The 26,957-nt window shown below is 48.2% G+C and overlaps 3 protein-coding genes across 3 annotated transcripts in view; 1 reads left to right on the top strand and 2 right to left on the bottom strand.

Moving 5' to 3' along the window:
- The first annotated feature begins 4,035 nt into the window (after positions 1 to 4,035).
- On the top strand, positions 4,036 to 8,560 carry CSUI_000749 (uncharacterized protein). The gene has a single exon (XM_068060980.1). The coding sequence runs from the start codon at positions 4,829 to 4,831 to the stop codon at positions 6,683 to 6,685; it is 1,857 nt and encodes a 618-aa protein (XP_067927053.1). The 5' UTR covers positions 4,036 to 4,828; the 3' UTR covers positions 6,686 to 8,560.
- On the bottom strand, positions 8,368 to 20,882 carry CSUI_000748 (wlm domain protein). The gene is made up of 6 exons (XM_068060979.1): positions 16,706 to 20,882; positions 15,841 to 15,947; positions 15,058 to 15,132; positions 14,318 to 14,485; positions 13,979 to 14,060; positions 8,368 to 13,277 (listed from the first exon to the last, which is right to left on the bottom strand). The coding sequence occupies exons 1-6, from the start codon at positions 19,277 to 19,279 to the stop codon at positions 10,965 to 10,967; spliced, it is 5,319 nt and encodes a 1,772-aa protein (XP_067927052.1). The 5' UTR covers positions 19,280 to 20,882; the 3' UTR covers positions 8,368 to 10,964.
- Positions 20,883 to 20,946: 64 nt separating this feature from the next.
- The window catches only part of CSUI_000747 (uncharacterized protein), a 9,536-nt gene continuing 3,525 nt past the window's right edge, over positions 20,947 to 26,957 (bottom strand). The window contains exons 3-5 of the mRNA XM_068060978.1: positions 26,837 to 26,957; positions 25,906 to 26,171; positions 20,947 to 25,342 (exon numbers count right to left, since the gene is read on the bottom strand). The exon at positions 26,837 to 26,957 is cut by the window's right edge and continues 213 nt beyond it. Coding sequence (XP_067927051.1) covers positions 21,528 to 22,085 — 558 coding nt within the window. The 5' untranslated portion in view covers positions 22,086 to 25,342; positions 25,906 to 26,171; positions 26,837 to 26,957 and the 3' untranslated portion in view covers positions 20,947 to 21,527. The remainder of the gene's footprint in view (positions 25,343 to 25,905; positions 26,172 to 26,836) is intronic.

Genomic DNA, 26,957 nt, shown 5'->3' with positions numbered 1-26,957 from the left:
CCCACGACGGCTCTCCCTGGTGAAACGGAGCACGAGAGCAGCAGAGGAAGAAAACAGCTGAACAGAGTTGAAAGCTGACATGTTTTTAGATACCCAACGCAAAGGCAAACAAAACATCTTGTCGCACACAACCAGACGCTGTCCGCCACGGCGCGAGAGAAGGGACGGCGGGGGAGCCTCTCCAAGTGTGTGCGGAAGAAAAGCATGGAAAAGCGGTGTAGGACGTTCACACCCAAAGCAAGATGACCCTGAACCAGAGGTGAGGATATTTCAGAAGCGCTTAGTGCCACACTTTCAAAAAGAAGTCCGAGGTGTGGAGGATACGCAGGGCAACGTGCTGTCGCGACACGGTAGATTGACAACGGCCATGACCAGCGGCGTGACATCTTTTCTCTCAGAAAGAGGAGTATCTAGGGCAGCAAAAACAAGGCGAAAGGAGGATTCTAAGCGACGCGAGAAAGATCAAATCTGGAGAAACCGTAGTTTACGAAGTGTCGCCTCCGCGCGTATCCACCGAGCAGGTGCGGCAGAGCTGAACAGCCGGAGGCCTACTAGTCTACCATATCACAGTGTAAGCGATTTCGTTGTGGAAAAGCGGGATCGGGGCATCATCTATAGGCACTTCCTTCTCGAAGACAGAAGCACGGAAACCTGGCTTCCAAGTAGGAGGGTATTTGACCCATGCGACCACATGTGCAGACGGGTGTGACTGAACAGTCTCAGAGATCAGGGATTGTCTGTCCGCGTGTGCCTGTTTCGTGGTGGGTGTGCATTAGCAGTTTAACCGCCTACGCTACGCTCTCTGTGTCTACGACGACCGACGGTACGAGCAAACCGCTGGCGGAATGAATGATTCTTTGGTATTATGCGGCCAACCACCCTTCGGAAGGGCAACTCCATGGTGATGCTGACTGGTCAAGCATGGGTCAGTCTGCCATCTCTTCAGCGGATCTCGCGCTGAGAGGCCCAGAAATGTAGTGAGACGCTCAGTCGAAAAAACCGGAGCTGAGAATATCATCTTCCGTGTAACAAGGCTAGAAAACAGCCAGGCGACACTATGATGATCTTTCTGTACCAAGACCCCGCGACCGGCGTGAGAAGGACTGATAAAGAAGAGCCTACACGAGTAAACGATTCTGACGGCTTGTCCTTTCGGAGGGAGCCGTAGCAAACACTGAGTCCGGTCCTTTCGGAATACACCACACAGAAACACACTTATGGCCCCTCTGTAAAAGGTGGGCGGGATGTCCGGCACTTTTATTGGGCGACCCGGTACGTGACTCCGGTGGTCGAGCGTCTGCACGCGAAACAAAATGAGATCGTTACTCCATTTCGCTTGCGATGCGTTGAAGAAGTTGTACTGCTTCTCCCGTCGCTTTGGAAATCTCGGCTGCACGCGCCTCATCAGCGAGTGATTCACTAGCAGCCATAAGCTTTTGAATCCGTTCACCTTGGACGCTCATCAGCTGCTCGAGGATTTCCATTGATCTTTCCAGATTCTTTTTGTGTTGGGCAGCCTGTTGTTCTCTTTGCTCACGTATTGAGGGATGCAACTCTTCATCCGCTAGGGGGACGCTGAGCTCTAGTAGTTTTCGTTGTAGTCGGTGCACAGAAGCACTCCGGAGAGCAAGATTGTCAGATGCCTCCTTCAGCTTGCTTACTTGGCGGTCTACTTCTTCTGGTGTAGAGGGCAACTCAACTGGTACCGACAGCTCAGAAGGTGTTGGTGACGGAACTCTGAGCGGAGGTAACGACGCCTCTTCCCCTGTGGCAGGAAGGCCTGTCTCGAGAGACGGCGCTGGTGACACCTTCCCCTCTTCTGGGGCTTGTAGTTGGCGTGGAGGAGGACGCAGATACGCAAACGCGTCCTCATAAGAGACAACCGGGTCTTCGTATCTTACAGGTCTCCTCCGAGTACGTTCTCTTTGCCCACTCGTACCTCCGCGCCGGAATCCGAGTATTCGCTGGAGACTTCTGGCGATACGTGATCGTCTTTCCCGCATCTGTCTTTGCCACCGTTGTAAACGCCCTTCGCGTGGTTGCGGGGACTGCCCCCCTAGCTCTCTTCGATCTCGAAAATGCAGGAAAGACCCATCTATTACATCTTCTGCTTCCCTACCACGCGATCTGCCGTAGCCGCTAGAAGATCCGATGGACAGCAAGTCCGGGGAGGGGAACACGAACAAAGACCCGGTCGTACTAACGCTCTCTCCTAGGGCTGTTTTTTTTTCTTCTGGCAGCGGGATGTCATACTTTACCCGGACAGCATCAGCAAGAAGCACCCCATTTTTTAGCTTGGTGAAAAAGGAAGGCACCAGAAGACAGACCGTGAAGAGGGCTGGAGACATCATAGTGGTAACCGGACGGAATATGGCTTTACCTCGGACCCGAAACAATCTGTCTGCGTTGCTCGGATCTTGCCAGAAAAGGCGAGTTTTTTCAGGACTACCGTGGCTAGTTCCACAGTGCGTGCATACGCGCATGGCGGATCTCGGCAGAGACCCGCACCGCTCTAGCTACAAGTTACGGCACTTCCAGATGAGTCTCACACGTCTTCAGAAACTGAAAAGCGTCAGCACTAGGTACAGGGAACCCTACGAACTCGCCAAGGTGACCGGGCCTCCATAAGCGGTCATTTCTGTGCTGCGAGTAACGGTCTTCGCAGGACTTTTTCTAGCTACCAAGTAAGACCCCGGAGCCTTCGCGTGCCCGCCACAAATAAACGCCGCCACTTAATTCCTTCTGTTAGTGCTCGAAAAGTGCTACCGCTTCAAACTCAGCACTGCTCCTCAGTAAATAAGTCTCCCGTTCTTGACAGAAGCTCCGAAAAATATGAAAGGCGTTATTGGGCACGTCACATCTCAATACTCCATCGACTCAGCGGGGCCACAAACTGCCCGTGTCTACTGTCAGCAGGAGTGGCGATTCCTCTGAGAGTAGCATGCAGCGGGTGGAGGTGAACAGCTCAAATTCTTGAAAACGCCTATGCCTCAGTACGCTAGCCGTACTCTTTCATGTAAATACCCCCCTATGTGGGTTTGGTTGACTTACCACCTGTGCGAGTGTAGGCAACTTTCCAAGGTTTGCCTGCGCGACGAGTAGCCGTAGCAATCGCACTAGAAGTATAGTCCGGCTGAATCACCACCTTCGCTCCCAACAGCCAGTGGCTTCCGCCGAATTTAGGGCCGCTCAACTCATCCTGTCGTTTGGGCTCCGGCGTGCACAGCGAGAGACTTAGCACTCACCGTACGATGCAGAGGGAATTTTTTCTCTCTTTCTCCGCCTGAGTCTTCCCACACCGCCGGTGTCAGCAAGACCCTCACCGCAGCCAGGGTTGTCCGAAAGATTGCACGGACACTCCCTGGTCCAAGGCCCAGGACGTCCGCGGCCGTAGCACGGCCTACAGCGGCCGGCGTCCCCAGACTCGGCAGATCGCCGGAGTCCGGACACTTCTCAGTATCCGAGAAAGGCAGCCATAAAGATTCTGCGGCTGCCCGCCAACACTCCTTTGTCGGCCACCTCGGCCTGCGAGACACAGGTTCACCCTAGATCATTTGGCACGTGAACTATAAGCGAGCATGCTGCTTGAACCCCGGAATAGGGTCTTCCCTATTTACTCCGGGTGCACGTCAAGGAGACGCCTGTAGTGTTATACTTGACTGGCTACCGATCCTCTCCACCGCAGTGACAACTGCTTCATCCCTCCCCGAGTGGCAGTGCTCTACTCATAGAGTGTGCATCCGTTGAGTGTTCCGTGTATCTATCGTTGCACTGAGTGTGCACCTGGCTGAAGCGCTGCGCTTCCCAGGTGTCTTCTCTGAAGACAAAGCACCGTCAACCTAACTCTGTGACTGCCGGACAGCTTGACTTCTTGTTCTGAACACGCCTGCTCATCATGCAACGCTGGTCACAGACCCTCCTGGGGCCTTTGACGGCAGCATGTTGTGTGTGACTTTACGAAGTCGTCTGATGTCCGGTTCTTCTGGGGGGCTATAGCCGTCAGCACTAGGGTCGCCGTCCACGCAGTAGAATAGACAAGCAAGTCGAAAACCACGTAGCTAGCCGCTGTACGGAGGAGACGTTCGCAAGTGGGAATCGAGCCAGGAAAAGGTGGTTGATGCTTGACGACCTGCGGTCTCCGGAATGGCTTCGGAGTTTTGCTGTTGTTCCCTTTTCTTTTGACGTCCGGCGATGTGTTTTCTATCACAGCCTTAGAGTTTTTTCCTCTTCTTTGTTTTTCCCCCTCCACTTTTGGCTCAAGGGAATCACTGAAAAGGAGATGCGTCGCCTGGTGAAAGTTTCCGAGATTCTCACCCCTTACGTGCTTTTCTGTTACAGGTTCCTTGTGGCTCTCTTGTCTTCTTTTCCTTGGCGCGAACCAAGCTCGCGGGACGCGTTCAGTTGCCTTTTTCAATGTTGTTGAGTGTTAGATATCCGAGGGCGGTGGCATGTTTCGCCTTTTTGCTAGAATGGTCACTCCTGTGAACGGAGATTGTTTCCGCACCTACATGCGTACTCAGCGTCACTAAGGTTTGCCATCCTTCTTTTGTGTGCAAGTCGCCTTCCTAACTCTAGGAGTAGAACGAGGTATAGTAAGAGCTAGTAAAGGTTATAACAGTTGCTCTAGACTACAAAGTCGCTCGGTGTCCTCTTCCTTCTTCACGAAGTGACAAGGCCTGTCGTTGGCTGGGACGGCTTGGAGCATGGTAGGGTCTGCAGATGAGTTTTCCTTTCATCGAGTTCGTGTTGTTGGGCTACGTCAAACACCTCCATCATGTCTTTTCTTCCTTGCTTTCCTTGTCAAAAGCCTTCCTAGACTATTTCCCAAATGACTTCGACTCCGTCTTTTCCCACTCCAGGGCTTTGTATGCCCTCTCCGGCGTCTGTACACTCGGCATCAGCCCATCCGCAGGGATCGTCTTCTTTTTCAGATACGACTGAAACCCTTGTAAATTGCTCTGTTTCTGCGGATGAGCCATCGTCAAGGGAGGAGGAGGGAAGGTTGGATTCTCAGTCTTCTTGGTCAGTTCTCCGCCAGGCTTTTCGTCCTTGGAACTTGGTGGATCTCTGCTCCCCAGCTGATGAGGCATCCACACTCAGTGCGAAATCGTCCGTGACAGATAGCGGCTTGCACCGTCGTCTCAACAAAGCAGAGGAAGAATTTCTTGTCGATTCCTATGGTTACGACTCTCACACGAATCTTGCGAGCAGCACGGCATCATACAGTCTGGCTTCTTTCCCCCAGGTGGTTTCTCATCATACTTCTCACCAGTTGAGTCCTCTTCAAGAAGGAGATGAAGAAGATATCTTCTGGAGATGTCTCCTTGTGCCTCCCCGCCCTGCTGAACAGAGTTCTGGAGATAGTAGAACTCGACGTGAAACCAGAAGAAATCATCATCCAGTTTCACAACGGAGATCTGCCGCTTCCAGGAGTACCTCCGTGACATCTTTTCCTAGACATTCTACTCACGAATCGACGAGCACCGATCTTCTTTCGTTCTCTTCTGCTTCTTCTCGTTCTTCTCGTACACCTCAAACCGCTCACATACACGTTGCCTCCCCATCTTGTTGTAGTTCGTCTGTATCATCCTCCCTGCATTCTGTGTCATGTAGTGAAAAAGAGAAAGATAGGAGTACTTGTCAGATGTCGCCGTCCTCTTCACAAGGTAGAGTTCTGTCATGCGTCGAGAGTTTTTTTTCCGAGTCTTCAGCAAATCTTCACATGGTGAATCGACGTCATTTCCATCCTCATCCGTGTCCTCGGCGTCTGTCGTTGCAGGAGAATTCCTTTTGTGCTTCCCAGAACAGTTACGCACATCCGTCTCCACCCTCAGAGGAAGTCTCTACGCAAATCCCTCATTCAAGTTGTCTTAAGAAACTTATCAGTCAGACTTCAGAAGCCGTAGCCTCACATCCCCGAGCATTGAACACTCGTACCTCCGTCCCTGATTATACCTCTCTTCCGAAACCTCCTTGTCTTCATCCGCCGTCTTCAGGAAGTTCCTCTGATCTTTTTGTTATAGAGAATGAAGAAGTCGATGAATTCTTATCTTCGTCTCCCGCAGGAGGGGTGTGCCGCGTCATGCCAGCTTCAGGGCCTCCGAGCATCGGTCTCTTAACTCATCAACAAACAAGATACGCCGTGAACTCTTCCTCAGACGAAGAAGAAGGCAACAGAATAAGGGACGGTGCGAGCTTGGGTTTAAGCTCTTCACTTTCGAAGAAGAGGACTGCCTCCCAGGAAAAGCAAAAAACCCAAGAAGACAAAGAAGAAGAAAACGTCGACAGAGATGGGAACATCCACAGCGAAGAAGAACATTACCCAGGAGAGAGAAGTCTTTCCTTTTTTTTAGATCTATCAGAGAGAGAAAGGAAGTTTTCTCCATACAGGAGATTCTTCTCAAGCGAGGAAAAGAGAGGAAGTAGGAGCAGAAGTCAATATTCGTTCTTTCCTCTCTATCAAGCATGTGTAGGGGAAGAAGAGAGTCTTGGTGATTCCGTAGGGGGACGGGTGCGGGGCATCGATGATTTCGAAGTCTCGATTGTCGGTGACCCGCTCTTCGAAGAACGAAGACCACGCGCCGAGGATATAAGCGGAAATATCATGAAGTTCAGAAGACACACTACTCAAAGACCTTCTCTTGTTTCCACAACAAATACAGCCACCACCGCAGCTTCGTGCTGAGTTTCTTTCTATCTTTCGTCTGACTTTTTCCTTGAAGGAAAGAGGGTATCCGGATCCTAACGTTTTTTTCACTAGGCTCGTTGTGATGTTTGTTCTACGCGGGTCGTACACAGGTTGTACCTATGGATAACAATAGAGGTGGCCGGACATACATCCGGTTAAAGGTGCGCACACACAGACGTATGCAGCTATAGACAAGAACAACGAATGTGGGAAATACGTAGGGTTCCTTGTCACGTGTTGACTGATTGTCAAAAGCTTCACACATGCAAGTGTAGGGACATCTTAAGCTTCCTAGGAAATTCTGTTAGCACTTCTGTCTTTCTGAGAGTCAACTCGGGGTGTATATACACAGCACTGGTACGACCCCTTTTCCCTCTCTGTCTTCTACTCTCTGTGTCGTCTCCTGACCCACTGTCTGTCTCTTCACCCTCATGATTCCTTGTCAAAGCGCGGATTTTTTCCTCGACGCTTTCGTGTTATTTCCGAACCTTCAGGAGGCTAGCAGAGGGTTTTTTACAGTCGTCAAGAGTGCTTTTTTTCCCTCTGCGTCTCCGCTGTCCTCTTGCTATCGTGGTGCTGTTCAGACAGGAAATTTCTCTCTCTTTAGACCGACCCCTCAAACGTTTCTTCCGAGAGTGCTATACAGAGTTTTTCGGCATCATCGAACGCTGTCGCTGTCTTCGCGGTGTATAGGGGAGAGGTTTTCTAGGTGAAGGAAGGGATTCGAGTACATATGTAGCTCACAACCATCTCTCTTTGTTCCAAGAGAAAAGCAGCGAAGGAGGGAGTGAATGGCGAAGCGGGAAGAAGGGTTACTAAGTTGTTTTTTGGACTGGTATGTGCTTCTGCCGAAGACGCTCCTGTTTCTCTTTGCAAACGTCTTGGAGGGGAGACTTATAGAGGCTGGGATCAATTCGAGGACAATTTAAAGCGGGTGAACACAGCTTAGAAAGGGGGGAGAGGAAGGCTAGAATGTAGGGGAGGGACATTGTTTGTTGGACCAGGAGACATAGCTAGAGGAAGAGTTGTTGTTGGTCTCCACTTTCTTCACAAGTGTTCTGCTCTTTACATCGTTCCGTTTTCCCATGTATCCTCTTTACTTTTTCCTTCGGTCAGTTGTCTTTGAAAGCGAAGGAGGGCGGGTTTAGTTTTTGAGGGAAGAGAGGGAGGGTTATGGTGGATGTGTAGCGAGGACAAAACTGCATAGATCGTTCTCTCGTTCATTTGTGTAAGCCTCAGCTCCTGTGGCGAGGAGCTATTAGCCACCTAGTATGATCGACGAATTCACCGGCCCTAGTAGATAGACAAGGGGGAGTAAGAGAACACGGACAAGCCAAAGGAAGAAAGTTATAGGATAGAGGAGGAAAGAGAGAGAAAAGCAACTAGGAAGGCTTTAAAGTGTAGAGAACGGGGACTCTGTTGTGTATGGTTCAGCGTGCCTCTGACATCAAGAGATGGTGTGTGTGCACACCACAGATGCGTAAGTTTTTGCAGAAGGACAGACCAGGGTGAAGGAGACAAGACGAGAAAGAGAGGGAGAACAATACAAAGATTTCCACTTCTGTCTTATGGTGGTGGCTTCTTACGAATTTTTTCCGCTCATCCGTTCGTCCATGGCTAGCGATGTCTTACATTGTTGTACGCCGTGGTTGTCTCTCGGAGTGAGCTTTTATGCTGACACCGTTTGTGAACTTCTTTTAGGGTTTTCTTTCTTAATCTGTCGGCAAAAGGGAAGCAACTTTCAGACCCAGTATAACCGGCTAATAATATGTTAGTCTCTTGCGTCTCTCCGCGGGAGGGGAGAGGACGGAGAGTGGAGAGGAACAACAACAGATGTACTCAGTCGTTTATCAGTCAGTCAGGGAAGGGGGGAACCGAGAGAAAAAAAGGTTTCTCATACGCGTTAGCTTTGCATGAGAGTGTTAGATACAAAGGAAAAGGAGAGATTGACAAGGGGAGAGAAGACAGAATTTTCACAAATAGACAGAGAAAGGAAAGTAGAGAGGGAGGGGAAGAGCGAAGTAGTCTGCGCTGACACCAAAGGGTACATCGTTCACCACGATCGCACACACCAATATCATCACTTCATTGAAAAGGTATTTTGGTTCTACCTCATCACGACTGTCAGAAGAGAGAAGGAGGTTTCATTTGACATACTCTTTCTTCTGTCCGGAGACAAATGAAGGGTATGTGAAAGAAAAAACGAAGCGTAAAGGTGTCTATACATGGCTTTACTCTTACGACAACTCCTGAGAAAGGTACCTGCCTTCATGGTTCACAACACCTTTCATTTCTTTCTTTCTTTCCCTACGCTCTCTTACATCACAGATCATAAGCGGGTTGTAACGAATACTCGCCTGCTTGTCTACCACTTCTCTCTCTTTTTTCTGCGTTTCTCACAATCCTGTACCGCACCAAGACGATCTCTTCACCATGTACTTTTATGAAGCCTACATTGATCATCGATGCACCTGTCTTCGTTACTTGTCCCTCCGCTAGCATGATGGATGGATGACTCGTCATATAACTTCTTATGAGAAAGCAACTCAACGATTAGCACGAACTCTACCACTTCTTGAGAAAACGCTCGATTCTCCGAGATGAGAACAATCGATTCTCCCACTCACTCGGTTCTTCTCCCTCTCTATCCTCCTCCCCAACCATCCTTTCTCCCCTCTCTTTGTTGTGATTGAACCGCTGCCGGTCGTCAATTCTCTCTGATGAGCTGGCAAGCACTAAGACTACAAAGGGGAAGAAATAGATATGGCAGGAGGACATAGAAAACTTGCGCCTCTCGAAACGGTCGGATGGCCATTTGACTAAATCATCAAAGCTACAGGTACGCACCGATGGAGAAACACGAGACCTGTATCTATACACTGATTTACCTATCTATTATCTACCTAAATATAGCTAGCTACTAAATTCTCTATCTAGATGAAGATACACACTCTTTGACCTTCGTTGAAATGACGCAAGTAATCGCATTCGACAATGAAACAAAGCATTCATGTACAATTCCCTATCTACAGATGTGATTTCCTATACTCAGGAAACCAGGACATCGGTTCCAGGCTGTATGAAGAAGAGAAACAAATGGACCCCCCCACGCGCTGCTAAAACGGAAGGGGTTTGGCCGCTTCAAGGGGCCCCTCCGGAATTCAGAGGCGAGCCTCGTGCGGCTTGGATAGTGCAAATGGTACTCGTGACGATGGGAGGTGAATAATAAGAACAGCAGAGAAGAAGAAGGGGAAGAAGATAGCCGCGGTACCACAAATGATTTACAAACACTGATCTACTCATTCATATATATCAAGAGAGGGATAGACAGATCGAAAACCGTCAGATATCGCCGACCTGAGAGAAGGAAGACGCAGAAGTCTCTACATCTCCTTTTCTCTGTCTCATCTTTTGGGACTGGAAGTGTATCACATACACTAACGCCTCCTCTCTCTCCGCTATCTAACGTTACTTTCTACTAGGAAAAGACTCCTCACAAATGACAACCGCTCTCTGATGCGGAAGATCATGACTGGAAGCCAGCCGCCTTCCTGTCCCGTCACCTCTCCCCTTCTCCCTTCGTCTTCATTGCTCCCTCCCTATCGAGGATTCCTCGTGACCTTCCATTTCCGCTCCTGCCTTCTTTCCTCTTCGTCTTCTCCTGCTTCACCTGTCTCTTCTTCTCTCATACATTCTTCATCCCCCGCTGAATCCCCACACCGTTTGCGCACCTTCTGTCTCTTTTTCTTCCCCCTTCTTTTCCTCTCCTTGTCTACACTGATTCTCCTGTGCAGTCTACTTCACCACTGTTTCATTCGTTTCTCTTAAGCTCTCCAGATGTCTACCCACGACGTCTCATCTTGATGCGATGACTCTTGCCTCTTCCTTCTCTTTACCTCCCGCTGTCTTCTTCGTCCCTCCCCCGACCATTGCCAAGACAAAGCAAAACTTCCAAGAACACCCAAAAACAGAGCGAGACACTTTAGGTCGTCCATCTCGCTTAGCTCCTGTTAGCGAAGCTCCCGGGAAATCACAGAATCTCTAGTTCGCCGAGCCAGAGGAAAGTCTACTATAACGGCGCACCGCGAGAGAATCAGTACGGTCGGTGCCCAGGAGGTCCGCGAGCCAGGGACGGGCCGACGCTAGGATACCGCTACCACGCAGGCCGTTACGAGGAGAATTTCGGGCAAAAGCTGGAGAAAGAAACGGCTTGGCATGCTACTCTTGCACTTCTGTTTCTCTCGCTGTCTTTTTCTCTATCTCTCTTTCTCTCTCTCTAGCGTCCTAGCGCACTAGTAGCAGTACGAATACTCGTCGTAGGCTTAGAGCGATTTCCCCTTACAGCTGTGCGGCTTTCTCCGTTGGTTTCTCGGACTGAAGAGAAGTCTTTTTTTGGACGGGAAGAAAACATGTAAGCAAGAGCAAAGGATGGCCTAGAAGAAGAAGAATGAGAACGTCGTGGTGATGCCATAGGAGGGCGATGAGAAGAGAATTTCCTGAAGAACGAAGGTGCTAACCTCAGGTTCTTAGTTGGAGTACAGGGTGGGGGAGGAAAAGATTGAGGGGAAAAGCAGGGAAGAGGATCTGGCGACGAAGAAGAAAACTCTGTTGCTGTCATAGAGCTTGAAGGCCTCAACCTGCCGGACGCAGATGAGGAGATACCCCTTCTTTCCCGCGTAGGTACCCCAGAAACAGAGAAGGAACGAGGAGAGAACAAAGGGTACTGAGAAGAAGACGGTCGGGGAGAACGAGAGGAAAGATGAGGACGGCGAGAAGGCATAGAAGAAGACGAAGGGAGGGAAACAACACTAGGAGAGTTAGACGTTGAAGAACGAGATGCTGATGACGAAGAAGAAAGCGAGAGGGAGGAAGAAAATGATGCACTACTAGAATTCTTATCGTACGCGGTCATCTCACTATTTTTCTCTTCACAAGGTGATAGCAACCCTTTCTCCAATGCCTTCTTGTTCTCCCGCTTCCGTTCCTTCTCATTCTTTGTCTGTCCCAAACTCGTGTTCTCCTTCTTTTTCGTCTTCTTCTCTCCCTCAGCCGTTCCATCGGCTTCTTCTTTCATCATCGTCATCATTGTCGTCTTCTTTCGCTCCCCGGCTGCCTCACTGTCCTTCGCAGTTTTGAACGACACACTAGAATCCCCGGAGAATGAAGAGACCGCACCCACAATCACTACTCCCCTCGCTCCTCCCTTGTCTACTTTTTCTTCTCCCCCTCCACCTCCTTTTCTACGATGTGTAATAGGTGACATACTTTCATTACTTTGTCTCGCTGAGTAAGGTGGGACTCCTTCACTCTTCTCATTCCTCTTCGTATACTTCTCTATCCCCGATGCCAAACGTTTCCCTTCTTTCTTTTCTGTCAGATCCTTCTCTTCACGAGGTACGATATTGCCACAGTTAGCTGTACTAACACTCCTTCCTCTGCCCTCTTCCGCTCTCTCGCTCGCGACTCTTGCTGACGTGCCTCTCCTAGTCCGTGGGTCATCACTAGCAGATTTCGTAGAAGACGAAGAGCAAGAAGGAGAAGAAGAAGACGGGGTAGAAGGAGAAAGACAACTTCCTTTCGCTTGTTTGTCATGCGGCTGCCCACCACATCCCCCCCTAACAAGAAATGAGACATTCCCCCGAGAAGGAGAAGACGCCGCATCTCTACGTGTTGACGGCGGTGACGTGAGACTGTTTTTCTGTCCATCTCTTTTCTCTGTGGGTCTTATGATCTCCCTATCATTCGTTGGGTCCTTGTTCTTCTCCGGCGACAACTCGGTGATTCTCCTTGTACACCTCATCATCGAAGCTCTTGAGCTGCTCTCCGTTTTGCTCGAGGAAGAGGAAGGAGAACAGTTGCGACGATTGTTGTTGTTGTTGTTGGAGTTCTTCAATACATTTGAAGGGCTGTTGAGGCTTCCCTCACTTCCTTTGCCTTCTCCTCCTCCTTTTCTTCCCGCCGGTAGCGATTTATCTCTCCGGCCGATCTCACTGCTTGCCCACGACGACCCGTCACCTCCGCCGGCCTTCTTAACCAGAGAAGAAGAACAGGAAGAAGAAGCAGACGCTGAAGACTTTGCTGGAATAAGAGGAGGAGGAACAGAGACAGTGGGGGGAGCCCCGCAAGAGGAGAGCCCCGGAGGGGATGGATGCGAGCTGCCTGATGCCATAAAGGGAGCGGGAGAAGAACAAGAATCTTTTGATAAGAATGGCTTGACAACTCCTGGTATATGTACACCACCTAAGAGACGAGGAGACGAAGGAGACGCATGAGCTGTTGAAGGACGTGGAGTACAAGACGACGAAGAAGAGGAAGAACACCGGATATCCGGGACACAAGAAGATGGGCGGAAATAAGAAGAAGGAAGAGAAGGGGAATCAGAGACTAAGGTGAGGTTAGAGTCTGTCGTATTGCCTGTCGTAGTAGTAGTAGAAGTTGTCGTAGTAGAACAAGAGGAAAGACTGGCGGCTTGCATAGCTTTCTCATCACTTTCAAAGAGAGCATCAAGAGCCTCGTTCGTGATATCTCCAGCTTCATCAAAGACAACTCTCTCCCACTTCCATGGTGAGGGTAACTCATTCACCATACCCTGGTGGTCATTACATAACCAACAGACACAGCCACACACATATGTATACGTCGGGTCTAAAAACGGTAGACATCTAGGTACAGATATAAAAGGGCAGAATGTGATGTTTCTCCCAAATGATAGGTGTAAGATGAATGCATGGTGATTACTTAGAGAAACCGACGGTAGGAGACGGGAAGGAAGGGGCGTGAAGGCTCGTAGCGGACGAGAGCACTTTTATAGTGCTAGAGATACAGCTCCTGATCTTTCTTGAATTCTTATGCAGTTTTACTTGGCTGCGAAACCTGTGTGTTCCTAGATTCACGTGCGTATATAGTTAGAAGGTCAGTATACGTACAAAGAGATAGCTATATAGGCGGCTGCGAAACTTTAGGTTGTCTAGATCCCCACATACATGTATATATGAGTTGCGTGTGCCGTCCACAGCTTTAGCGTAGTTGATATACGAACATGCAACGAACAAAAACCCACACCGTTTCACCAGAGCAGCAAAGCCCACATTCCCCTCACACGTATCAAAGGTGCCTGGTGAATGCATCTACCCTGTAAGAAGACGTCGCTTTCCCTTGTGTCGATGTACTGTACAAATGTGCGTACTGCAAGGCTATGAAGTTACACGGCTTTGGAATGAAGCGGGAAGTGTATCGAAGACACTGAGCGACACATGCAGTGTATGTGTATACGCCATGTGTGTTGATTACCTTCGAGAAGAAACCAAGAGAGGCAGCGTATTTGAAGATATCCCGAAGGAAGCGGGCGAACTCCTTCCCGTGGTTCATATGTCTAGAAAGGAAAAAGAACACAACACAGGAAGCAATCAACTCGGGAGACGAAGGAGACACCCACTGCAGATGTAGAGATGTGACTGCCGTACGCATACAGGTGCCAGCTGACGAGCCGTCACACGTCAATACACCTCCGATCCGAGCGAATCGACTACGACTCCGACATTTACATCCTGTGAGGAGAAGAAGAGAATGAAGGGGGAGAAAGCTATACAGAGAGAGAAACAAAGAAATACAGAAGGAAAGTTGGCTTACCTCAGATGAGCTAGCTCGTGAAAGAATACAGCGAACTGCGTGGGTCGAGAGATGAGCTCATTGAAGTCTTCTTTCTTTCTTAATCGAATGCGAATGGTGGCTAAGGAGCGAGCTTCGATTGTCGAGATAGTCGTTGTAGAGTGGTTGACGACTTGCTTCGTTATTCGCCTAAGACGGGAAAGCAAAACACGGAGATGACATATCACTGTGCCTCTTACTAGGACAGGTTTTTCGCAGTGTATGTATGTATGTATGTAGGTACTAAATACATACACATATATATACATACATTCCCTTTTTTCTTCCCGAGAAAAATTGCAATACACTGGTGGGGATATATCCGGACACTGGGAGACGTATCACATCCAAGCGCGGGTCAGGAAAGAGATTCAATCTTCACTATCTGGCTATCTCAAGCACATACCTCCACAGTGCGCGCAGCGTACTAGAGGAAAGAGCAAAAGGAAAACTATCTTTCAACATGAGAATCGATCTGGCTCGACAGTTAGAGCCTGAGCACCTTGACATTCCTAGGATTTCAGACAGGAAGAATCTTCCTTGATCTTTACGAGTATGGCCGAGTCGCAAAAGAAAGAACCAGATGTTGGAAGCCCGTCGGAAAAGCGGCGAGAGTTGATGCTGGAGAAAGGAAGTGTCGCCAATGAAAGAGCAAGAAATGGTCCTCAAAAAAAGATGTTCAGAGGAAGAGAAAGAGAGCAATAAGAGAAAAAAGAACTTACTGCAGCTGCATAGGCTTTTTGATCGTGATCCCTGCCTTCTTTTCTTGAGGGTGATGCTCCGCTAAGAAGGTGTACCTACACCCGAACTCCCACATCCATTCAGAAACAGAGTCTCGTCAATGCAACCACAAATAGACGAGTAGGCACAGACAAATGTACACATAGATCGATTCGTGATAGACTGATGACAGGGTGAAAACATATATATGCTTATGTGGACATATGAATAGCTGAGAATGAACAGGTACCTGTGTGTATGTGAATGTACTCATGCAGGCACACATCACGCCACTAAGCCACGCTACCATACGTACCGTAAGCCTGAGGGTACTGAAATGAGCATCCACTGTTAACTAGCCAGTTGAGTGCAAACAGTAAGAAGCGAAAGAGAGGAATGAAAAACGTCTTCGATGGCTGAACGACAACCATTCTGTCATCGACTGTACACAGAGAAAGACGAGAAAAGCGTCTCCAAGATCGAAATGATCACTATCAGGACGGATTTTTTTTTTCAAATAAGAAAATGAAGAGATGCAAGTCATAACTGAGTCCCCACAGTAGGAAAACCACACACACACACACAGATACGCACGCTCTCACCAGTTTGCCTGATCCAATATATGCTCGTCATATACAATGAATACACACGTAGGTATCGGTGCACGCACACCCCCGGCAAGCAGAGACATATAAGGCAAGAAACGTGCGGCGGAAAAGAGCCAAGAGGACGGACTGAGCTTCTTTTCCTCGTAGGAAAGAGCTTTTTCTCTCTTGCGTGCGTACCTGATAGAGAATTTTCTACAGATTTCGTATCCATAGACAGTATGAAGGAGATGTAAGGCTTCCAAAACCTGGTGGCGATTCGCTAAGGGAACCATCTGACCATCCACCTGAGGAAAAAACAGCAATGAACCGACAAAAAGAGCAAAGGCGAGAAGAAGAGGTAGTCTAGTCGCTTATGTGGTTCGAAGAATCGAGCACGTGATGAGAAGAGGAGATTTTTTCACTCCATTTCACGATTCCGATAAAGGGAAGAGGAAACAGGTCGCATCACAAAAGAGAAACAACAGATGGTCAGTCCTCTCCTACAGATTTCTTTGTCTCGTTTTCAGTGGTCTCGACGAGGACAACACGAAGCACTATGTCCATAGTAGAAAACGTACTGCGTCTCTTAAGTATCATATATAAGAGCGTGTATATACACGTACGGACCAGTTCGTTTTCTCCTCAGAATCTTGACGTGTCCTCCTTTTCTAAAAACTACCTTCAAGTTTCACTACAGGAAAGTGAAAGGATTTGCGAAAGGATTATCGCAACATATCAGGAGAGAACTATTGTACGTACACAAGAGTCCACACACACCTACGCGAGCGCATATCTATATCTAGGGACAGAAAGGATCAATGAGGCAAATCCGGAAGAATGTGAAGGAATGACGAATGCCGAAGCCGTACCGAGGAGACTATGACCAAGTTTCTTTTCCTGTGCTCTTAAACCTACACGTCCTCTCCCTCTCCGCGTCTGTGTGTATATATACGCCCTCTCCTATCCTCTCGTGTCATGTTTCTTCTCCTTTCCTCTTCCCTTCTTTTGCCTGGTGTGTTTCTTTCACTCGTGACTGAAGAAAAATTGATTCCTTTCTTCTTACCCTGGTCTGTTTGAATGTGAAGTACAGAGATTCGTCCAGAGGAGGAATTCTCCTTTCCGTCCAGGGTATCCGTTGGGTTCCCTGTCTTTGAGATGGCGAAGCCGAAGCTAAACCTCTTCTATCTCTCCCCTTATATGTGGTGACTTTTCTCACATCACTATTCTTCCCTCCCTCAGCCTTTTTACCATCTTCACCTTCTTCCTCTTCAATCTCGTTCTCTTGTTCTTCTCTTTTCTTCTTCTCTTCCTCTTCTTGTTTGAGAGTCTCCTTCTTTTCATCTTTCTTTTCCTCTTCTTTCTTCTTCTTTTCTCCCTGTTCTTGTTCTTCTTTGTTCATTGGTCCTCCCCAATCTTTACCGTATATGTGCCCCGTCGTCAAAACATCCCGCCTACTCGTCTGACTACATCGACCTCCATCGTTTCCATCACTACTACAATTGCTGTATCTCATAGAAGGAGAACTGGTCGATGACGTGTCTGGTTGTCTCTCATCTTCGAGTCCCTCCGTGGTTCTTTCATTCCTTTGGACAATAGAAAGGCTTTCACCTCCGGACATAGCGCTACTAGTCTTATGGGGCCTAGAAGAAGAAGGAGAACAAGAAAACATCACGGTAGCGAATCTTGAGCTTCTACTTTTGGCATTGCTGTTGCTCGTACTACTGCTACTACTACCACTGTCACTACTACTACTGCTTTCTGAAGAAGAGAGAGAAGGGATAACAAGAGGACGTCTTGTAACGGACGGGAAGTCATTCTTTTCTCGTGACACCGGAGAAGACAGTACAGAAGAGAAGGAAGGAGAAGAAACGACTTCGTTTGTGATCGTCAACGAAGACGAAGAGGGTGTTCCTTCCCTTCCCTCCTGGTCGCTTCCCCCTTTCTGTACACTCGGAGCAAGATTCGCCTCCCACGAAGAATGCTTTCCTTCTCCGCTTGAGAACGTATCAGGACAAACACCATCATCCGCATCCTCTCCATCATCTTTCTTCTTTTTATCTGTCTCTTCTTCGTCTCCTCCTTCTTTCTCCTCCCCCTCTGCTAAAGAAGAAAGACAGAATAAAGACGAGCACAGCAGAGATCTTGTCCTTCTCCGCGCACTTCTTCCCTCTCTGTACAACCTACTTGAAGTAAGGACAGGGGAGGAAAGACTACCATCCTCGGGGAGGGCATCACCAGGCAGCTTCGTTCTCTTCTTCCCTCCCGTACTTTTCTTTGTACGCCCTCTATCTGCGTAATCATCCGACTGGCTCTCCTCTAAACTCCCAGTATCGGTACTACCGGGACTTGTCGTAGACACCGCCACGGCATCGCCATCCGCGTCTTCATTCTCCTTTAGACAGCCTTTCTCGTTTCTTCCTTCTCTCCTTTTTTCTCCTCCTATCGTTCTTGTCTCTGCATGCTTGTCTTCTCGCTCGCTCACCCTAAATCTCCTCGGAGTATCTGTCTCTGTTCCTTTATCTTCTTCTGCTATGGCGTGTTCTTCGAAAGCTCCCTCTTCCTGTGGTTCCCTCTTTTCCCCGCTCTCACACTCACCGCAAGTGTTCTTCTTTCTCTTCATGTGTAAAAAAGAAATCTTCTTCTTCTTCGTACTGTGATGATTGAGATTATTGTCAGGGCGGTTCCAAGGTCTTCCCCTAAGGGAGGAAGCCAGTGGCTTGGCGGAGAGTGGCCTGAGACTACCATTCGGATCGCCTAGAGAAGAAGAGGAGCTGGAAGAAGAAGAAACAGACCATGAGAGCAGAGCAGCTTCATCTTCATCACCGTCCTCCTCTCGCGCTTGACTGCAGGGCTGCGATTGCGCGAGAGAAGAGGTATGGCATGGAAGACGGTTCTTCTTGTGTTCCTGTCGCTGCTGTAGAGATACTCCACTTCGAGAGGGAGGAGATGAAGAACCAAGGGAAGAATACGAAGAAGAACACAAAGAAACAAAACGAGGAGAACAGGAGGGAGAAGAAGAAGTCGCCCCACAAGGAGAAGAACGGCTGGATGGAGATATGATCGTACTCCCTTCTCGAGCTGTATGAAGACTCTTTCTAAAATTTCCCGTAGCCCTCTCCCTGACGCTCACTTTGCTTTTCTTCGTCCCATCCCTCGATTTCTCCCACTCAACCCCACGCCCTCTGCTTCCTGTTTCTGCCTCATTCTTCTTCTTCTTCATCCCCCTGCCTTCCACCTCCTTCTTCTTTCCTGTGCCTGTCTTCTTCTTCTTCTCAAGACTGCTACTGCTCCAAGCGGGCGTACGTACACTTGATAATCTTTCCCCTCCTTCCTTGTCCTCCAAATCTGCACTCCCCATGCATTCTTTTCCCTCACCATGGTCGTCTGACGCGTGGCGAGGGTTGCTCGCTTTTCTTCTTCTCCTTCTTCTTTTCTTCTCTTCTGTGCCGGGTATCGTGGCATGAAGATTTACACCATTGAGGCGACCCCCCTCCACGAAGTCTCTTGCCTCGAGAAAGGAACAAGGAGACAAAGACAAGCCTCCATTCTTCTTGTTCCTCTTCTCCTTCTTTTTCTTCTCCTGTTCGTGCTCTGACAGTTCATCATCATCTCCCTCTTCAGGACACCCTGGAGGCATTCTTCTAGATGGATTCCGTTCCCTTATTCCTGCTCCAGAATCAGACTTCCTTTCCTCCGCAAGGGTTGCCTTCTTCCCCTTGTCCACACAGGCCAAAGCCGAGAGCCCTGCGACACTACTAAGGGCAGCGTATGAGTGAGGAAGAGGAATCAGCGAAGGAAGGACGAATGAAAGTGACAAAGAGATAAAAAGACAGATACATGAAGGCTACTTAGCAAAATGTCTTGCAAGGAGACCCGGGATTCCATGAGAAAAGACGACAAGCTGACACAGGTATACCTAACGCATGAGAACTTTGACATGAGGTTTCTCTGTCCGTATTCTCGTCGCACTTTCCTTGTTCACCCCCTCTTCTTCTCATCAGGAGAAGCTCTTGTACAGGTAATGCTCGTCTTTCGGTTTCGTCTGCTCCGACGGAATCCGACAAAAGCAAGCAGCTGACTTCACAGCACACCTGCCTCGTAGTACGAAAAAAAAGAAGTTTTGCGTTATGATGCAAAGCAGACAAAGGCCGAGCTCAAGGGTGAAGAGAGTGCACTCTTCCTTTCTTCTCTTCTTCTCAGTTTACCTAGTCAATTCTCCTCGAGAAGTCGTAGACTTCTCTAGAAGAAGCGAAAGCATGCAACAACAGAGGGGTGGGAAACAAGGACGGAGAAAGGAAAAGATGACAGATCCGAGTCGTGGAACGGAATTACAAAGGGGGTGATTCAAATGAGAAACAAATACACGGTTTTCCTATGGGAAGACTTCAAAGCCGTCAAATGCAAGAAAAACAACGCGGAAGGAAGAACTAGCTCACCTGTACAGACACGGGCAACCTCATCCCTTTAGTCAAATACGATAAGGGCTGTAGAGAGGTCGCCAGAGAGAGGGGGACCATGTCATGAGTTGTACTTACAGGAGGACCGGGGCTCATCAGCGGCGTTGTACATCACCCCACCAGCGAAGGAAAAAGGAATACTATCGTTTACTGCCTTTTTCCCTTCTCTGTATGCAGGCCTTTACCTCTCTTAAATTTGCCCAGGGTAAATCCTTGGACACTGACATCAAATGGAAAAAAGAGAAGTTGGGAGAAGAACAGAGTGTCAATGAAAACTGCGATGGCTCTTCTTTCTCTCCTCTCTGGCCCACAGTGAAAGAGCGGAGAGCTGAATCGTGACCGCTTTAGACATCTTGCCCTTTCACTGGTGAAAACGAAACTACAGAGAGAAGAGAGAAAGCGCCGAAAACTTCCTATAGATGCGATGAGCTTTCGTATGCTACATTCGTGGTGTCCTAGAAAAGAGGTGCAGGCTCAACATGAAGAGTCGATTCTCTTTCGAAGTGAGATCAGCATCGATGCTGCGTTGGGGGAGCTCGAATGACTTCTTTCTTGCGATGACGACCTTGATGCAATTTCATTCGGACAGATGAGAAGCAGCTTCGTACCTCTCAACTCCAGAGACGCAGTAGCACATCAAAAAAGCCTGCGAGCCTACAAATTCGAAGAGTTTTTTCTCTGTGGACAGAGCCGAGAAACCAAGCTGGACCCTCACCTGAGGCGCCAGTCTTTCAAAGGTTTCTTACCAGAGACCATAAAAAATAAGATTCGCGTCCCTCTACTGTGTCATAAGAACCCAGAGAACAGGAAAGCACAGATCTGATGCGACGGGAAAAAGAAAAAGAGAAGGCTCCTTTGGACGCCGGGCAAGGGGCACAACACCTGTCCCACTCATCCAGCTAGCTAGCTATACAAACTTCGGGGCTGCATGCGTGTGCGCGATGCCCCAGATCTTGCGAGAAGGCCCTCATCGCTCTCAGCGGGGCCCCGCTCTCCGAGAGGAAGACAACCCAGGCAGGGGGTCGAAAGGCCGGTGCAGAACAAACGAGGGCGAAAGAATGAATGGTTTCTTGAGCGTTCCCTGATGATTGCTCCGTTTGCCTGGTATGTAGCTACTTCCTTTGTCATATCAGAAACCTGAGCGTGCAGTATGAATGTTTTCTTCGTGTCAGGATGAAAACACAAAAAGTCTATTGCATTTCCAAAAAGAGCATGTTGGGAGCTCGTTTCTTCCAAACAAAACTCTTTACTTCTCACCGAACTCTACTCGGGAACAACCTACATCTATCGCAGGTCATCTCCTGAAGAAACACCTGGTGGAGACAAACGAGTGCGAACATCTCCAAGAGAACAGAAGCTGAATGGAAGAAGAAGGCACGGCAGCAGCTCGTCTGATAATCGAATTATTAATGGACATCACGAGGCGCGTCAGTCGGCGGCCACCTCACTATAAAACGGCGGTCTGGAGAAGGAAGGTGCTGACGTAAGGTACCGCTCAGTGCAAATGTTAAGCGATCTTGTTTTAAGACCAGAGGTGGCTGGACGCCGAGTGTCCTCTGCAAACCCTTTCAGGTCGAAGCGTTCTTGGCGAACTCTCCGATCACTTTTGTCTCGATAACTTCGACTTATGTGGTTTACTCTTGAAAAAAAAGGCTCCCGTGTAGGAGATTGATGGTACTCCCTGTTGCGGTGTGTATACAGCTTAGAAACACTAGTGCTATTGATAGAAGGCACCACGGTTCCCCCAACAAACACTTCCTGTCCGTCGGTATGAAGAGACTCAGATCCTGACGACAGGAACCAATCAGACGGACTCCAATGAAGCCAGGGAGATTTCTCGCTACGAATAAAATAGCTGTGCTGCTCTCGTATCAGTGAACTGGTGAGGGTGCAGATTGAGAGTCTACATCGACTAAATTTGGCACCGGCATCGTGGCAACTGCTGAACCTCTCCGTCGTTTCATCTGCGCGACGAACGCTTGCCATGGCCTTCCCTGTGGCACGCTCTTCACTGAGGAACAGGCTACCAAAAGAAACAAGAAGCGACAGGCGCAGGACCCAAATGTCTCATACGCTTGCAGCCCCCCTCGCTCGCGTTCGAGACTCCTGAGCTACCTGCGGTTCAACTTTGTAGAAACGTCCTGCAAGTGTTTTCCTTAAAGACGTTACAGTTAACTCAAAAAAGGAAATCCGCCTGTCCCTCGAGAATCATTTCTCTCTAGATTCTCACACTGCGTGCCTCTGTCGAGCAGATGATGTTTCGTGCTCCATGGCGGCCGCTAAACCCGTTGAAGCCTCACACGCTGAGAGCCTTCCCCGGACCGTACCTCCATGCTCTCCTAGCGCTGCTGCAAGTGGAACACGCGTGATGACGGTCACGTTGACTGCTACAGGCTGAAACCGGCAATTCTTGCCGTTTGTCTCTTCTATAGAGCTTCTTCCACTGTCGTCCTCATTTTCCAGGTTCTATCAAAGCCCTGCCACCAGAGTGAGGAAGTTACCGCAATAAGATCCTGCTCACGATAACACATTTGTCTACGCATACGCGCACGTGTTCATCGCTTCTCGCTGCCTAGGGAACAGTCCAGACGACCACCGAATGATGGGTTTCCCGCTTTGTTCGTATAATCCTAAGAAAGCTCCTACTTACTAACTGAACTGAAGTTTGCAATTCTGCCGACAGGATAATGATCGAGATATAACATGTATACATAAACGAGCAGCCAGGTCGAAATGCAAAATACACTCAGATAAAAGTATGTCTCTCTCTTCGACACCTAAATGATCACCGCAGGATGGAAGACAAATGAACTGAGTATGACACCGCTGATCCACCACCGTTCTCTGCGCAGGTTAGTATTCGCTTATCTGATTATCACTCCTACCACACTACCGGAATATTCAGAAAAAAAGAACATCGACTACTAAACAGGATCGACTGTGGTGACGATGACAAGAAGAATAACACGGAAAACCATCCAAAACCGGAGGGGAAGAGACCCCATCCTCCCCCAAGGCATCTTATTCCGTACAAGCACGCCAGGGCAACAACAGTGGAAGAGAGAGAAGGCTCCACGTATATACAACACGTACAGAGACATGCATACATATATCTATCGTATCTATATACATAGAGAGAAAGAACAGAGCAGTGAATGTGGAAGTCGTATGCGATGGTGCTGAAGATTTAGTTCCCTCGGGGTCTGTTTGCCGCTGTGTGGTGAAGAAAGATAGAAAAAGAAGGAAAACAAAGACCAAAAGCAACCACAGACATCTACGACCTACCGAGATACTCCTGATGCAAAAAACAGCCACCACACAAGTCTCAGCACCACTACCACTTTTCGTTCACCTGAAACAGTCGGTTCGTGACTAATACCACTACTACTAGGAAGACTATCGGTCAGACGGTGATTCAATGGATCATGTGATGAGGAGACATCCTTTCATCCGAAAGACGACAGATTCTTTAATCAAGGTCCTCCTTCTCTCCTTCCCCGGCAGAATGAAAATACACAACTGCTCAGACGCATGAGCTTCATCTTCTTCTAAGAGGATTGAACAGAAGCCCTTCCCTTTCCCTTTCAACCGGTGTTGTTGAGGATGATCACGCGAGATATCAAGCTCATGCATGTGTGTCCACTCAAGGGTGGGTAATTTTGTGAAAGTCATTCTCATCCTAAACAAGGGATGACGACTACGAACAACACAAGGGTATGAAGAAGAAACACAAGACATGCATGACGGTGACAGACGGGATACACTGCCACGATAAAGTTGAAGGAAGTAGAGTACAACTAAGCAACGCTTCAAAGAAAGGAGACGTCAACGAGAACGTTTTAGCCTTTCTTACAAAATCACGACGGACAATCTACCTAGAAGTGGCAATACGGAGAAAAGAGTACGCGCCTGGAATGATGCATGGACTATGTCACGGTCAGCGTCAAGAAAAAAAAAACGGAGAAGTGAGACGTAAGAAATTGAAAGACATTCATCCCATCTAATGAATGACACATAAGAAAGAGAAAGAAAAAGAGCTCATCCCTGATAATGATGATGTATCTTGCTGTCATCTCTCACAGCGCAAGTACCTCCAAAATGCATCAACACTAGCAGAATGTATTAAGAAAGACACCCTACACAAGAGAAAAGCAAGAACGGATATCACCTCTACCACGGAAGCTGTCCTGATCCGTGAGCACAACTCGTCGATATTCTTTCTTTTTCTTTCTCCGAGATCTTTCCCACTGACATAGTCCCCAGGTCTATATGTACACCCCAATCCCTAAAAAGATCGCCACACTTTTATCTGCTTCTGGATGTTCGAGTGAAGCCGCGGTTCTTGAACTTTCTCTCCTGATGTCTCTCCTTTCCTCTATTAGGTCCACCTACGAACCCGCCGCTCATCTTTTTCTTTAGACCTCCGGATCCACAAATGCGTAAGTCCACTCTTCTTCCCGCAATACTCTCAGAAGAACGAACAAGAAATAAACGAAGACCTCGCATTGGCTTTGTTCCCTATACATTCGCCCTTGTCCAAAGTTCTCTTCAAACTTCTCTGTCACCCACTCTCTACAGCTTCTCCATAGCGAATCAAATAGAGATGTGCGTACGACGAAGGGAATGCGTGACATACTTCAACATGTTTAATTCACGTATAGAACCGTGTGCCGACAGGTATACAGATGAATTAACACTACATAAACGCACGTAAGGAATACATTTGACGGCCCTTCATTGGTACATACCAACATCGATATAAAGATATCTACCTGCACATGTGACGCATGTGTACACCCGTTCGTTTGAATCACTTTCCTTTAGCCGAGACAAGGAAACAATGCACGGGGAAGGCTCTGCTGTCTTGCTCGTCTATTGACACTCCGTTTCTAGTTGTCATCCTCATCACTTGAAGACGCTTCTGCTGCTTCTCTCAGCCATTTAAGAAATGGTTGAGCTTGTGTCTGACACTGGGTATATACTGGATCTGCTTTATCTTCTGCGTAATACTTCAAGATATCTTCAGCTTCTAGAGCTTCGGCGTTGTACAGCTTTTGCAAGAAATAAGGGAAACACGAGGAGAGAAGACCTTTTTCGTGGCAGTAGTATCCCAGAGCATCTAAGACATCATCAGCTGAAACAGAGGAATCAAGAACTTTTGTTATGTATCCCATTCTCTCCTCTAAAGACGCAGGTGTCATATCATCGTTGAAGATCGCCGCCATTGTCACGTACACTCGGCACTGCGAAAACAAAGCGCGCAAACACACGGACACGTCTGTATGTGACTCCCTGCTGACGAATAGTCCGGTGAATATCGTTAGATGTCTACGGTCAGCCCAAGAAGATTCAAGATGACACCTCTCTCTCTGTGGTGATCTCTACAACATTAACCTTGCACACGTACACGGGGAGACATGAAGAAGAGAGAGACAACCACGCAACGATCCAAGATCACGGAAGAGAATAACGATAGAGAAATAAGTGGGTAGGGATGGATATACTACAGACAGATGAGCATTCTCAGACATTCTCGCGTCGAACAACTTCTTTCTCGTCTTCCGCAGGAACTCTCGTACTACGAACTTCTGCAATGTACATGTAGACAGCCACCACACGTCGACATCTATATGGGTTACATCCCATGTACTGGAGATGAAACACACGCACACGCATCTAGCGTGATCTCTTATCACTCGAAAGTTTACTATCTAAGAGACACTAAGTCGCAACTATTCTCTACTCGTGGGAAATCTGGAATATACACGTATTCTAAAGAATATATCCAATTCCAACATAAACATACTTTTGAATCGAAATCCTGAGAAACCTGAAGCATTCGCATTTCCTGAAAGAATGCAGGAAGGTCGACTTTCTCGCTTCTTGTAATGACATTCCTTAGACGTTCAATGACATCAACGAGTTCAGGGCTGTCGAACATCAAAATCTCCTTGTGCATCAGCTTCTTCTCCTCTGCTGCCGAAGACGACCGATCCTTCTTCTTATCTTTCTTCTTCTTTTCCTTCTTCTTCTCACTCGTCTTCTCCTCATCCCAGCTCTCTGTGTCCCCGCCTGCAAACAAGAAAAATACCACGATACCGCACGTCTCCTCCAACGGGTAAAAGAAAAAAAAAACGAACATGATTCGTTCCCCTGCCGCAGAGCCGATGTATATGCACAATGACGCTCTACCTCATCTGCTATGCAATATATTTGTCCTTACAAGGAAAAGCAACTTCTGTTGTACACATTCCCAGTCTCTCTTACGGAAGAAATCTCTCGGAAGAGCTTTGACAGGTCTCTCCATCGACATCAAGACTCTACGTTATCGTTGGAAAGAACAGCTACGACACATTCACTCCCTGAGGAGGATAAAAGGACAGAGAAAGCAGACATGAAGTCCTGACCAGTTGATCCTGGCACCCGGGAATGGACGGATATCTTTCCCTTCCTTGTCAAGAACCAAGCCCTGCCCAGGAAAACACCTCTATTTGCATGCATGTATATGCAGATAGATACACACACACCCATACTTCCAGGTATACATACCCATCATCGATACAACCGTCTATGAAGACTTACTTCCCTCCTTACATCTGAGATACTCTTCACAATCCTACATATACACACGTACACATATAAATCGGCTGATCAAGTGTCCATCCTCCATCCGTCGTTCATCCTGCGAGAAAAAACGAGCGTTCCCTCTCTTAGTAAACCCAGGACTGTGAAATTACCTTCGTTAGTGGGAGTCGCATCCCCTGAGAGTTCAAGACTCTTGGAGTGTTTTGTCAAGCCGTCTTCATGAGAGTTCTCATCATTGGAATCATCATCCTCGTCGTCGTCTCATCGTGTTTC

Source organism: Cystoisospora suis, assembly GCF_002600585.1.
Source record: "Cystoisospora suis strain Wien I chromosome Unknown contig_290, whole genome shotgun sequence".
In the NCBI taxonomy this organism is placed as follows: Eukaryota; Apicomplexa; class Conoidasida; order Eucoccidiorida; family Sarcocystidae; genus Cystoisospora; species Cystoisospora suis.
This window is presented reverse-complemented; position numbering and strand designations above follow the sequence as displayed.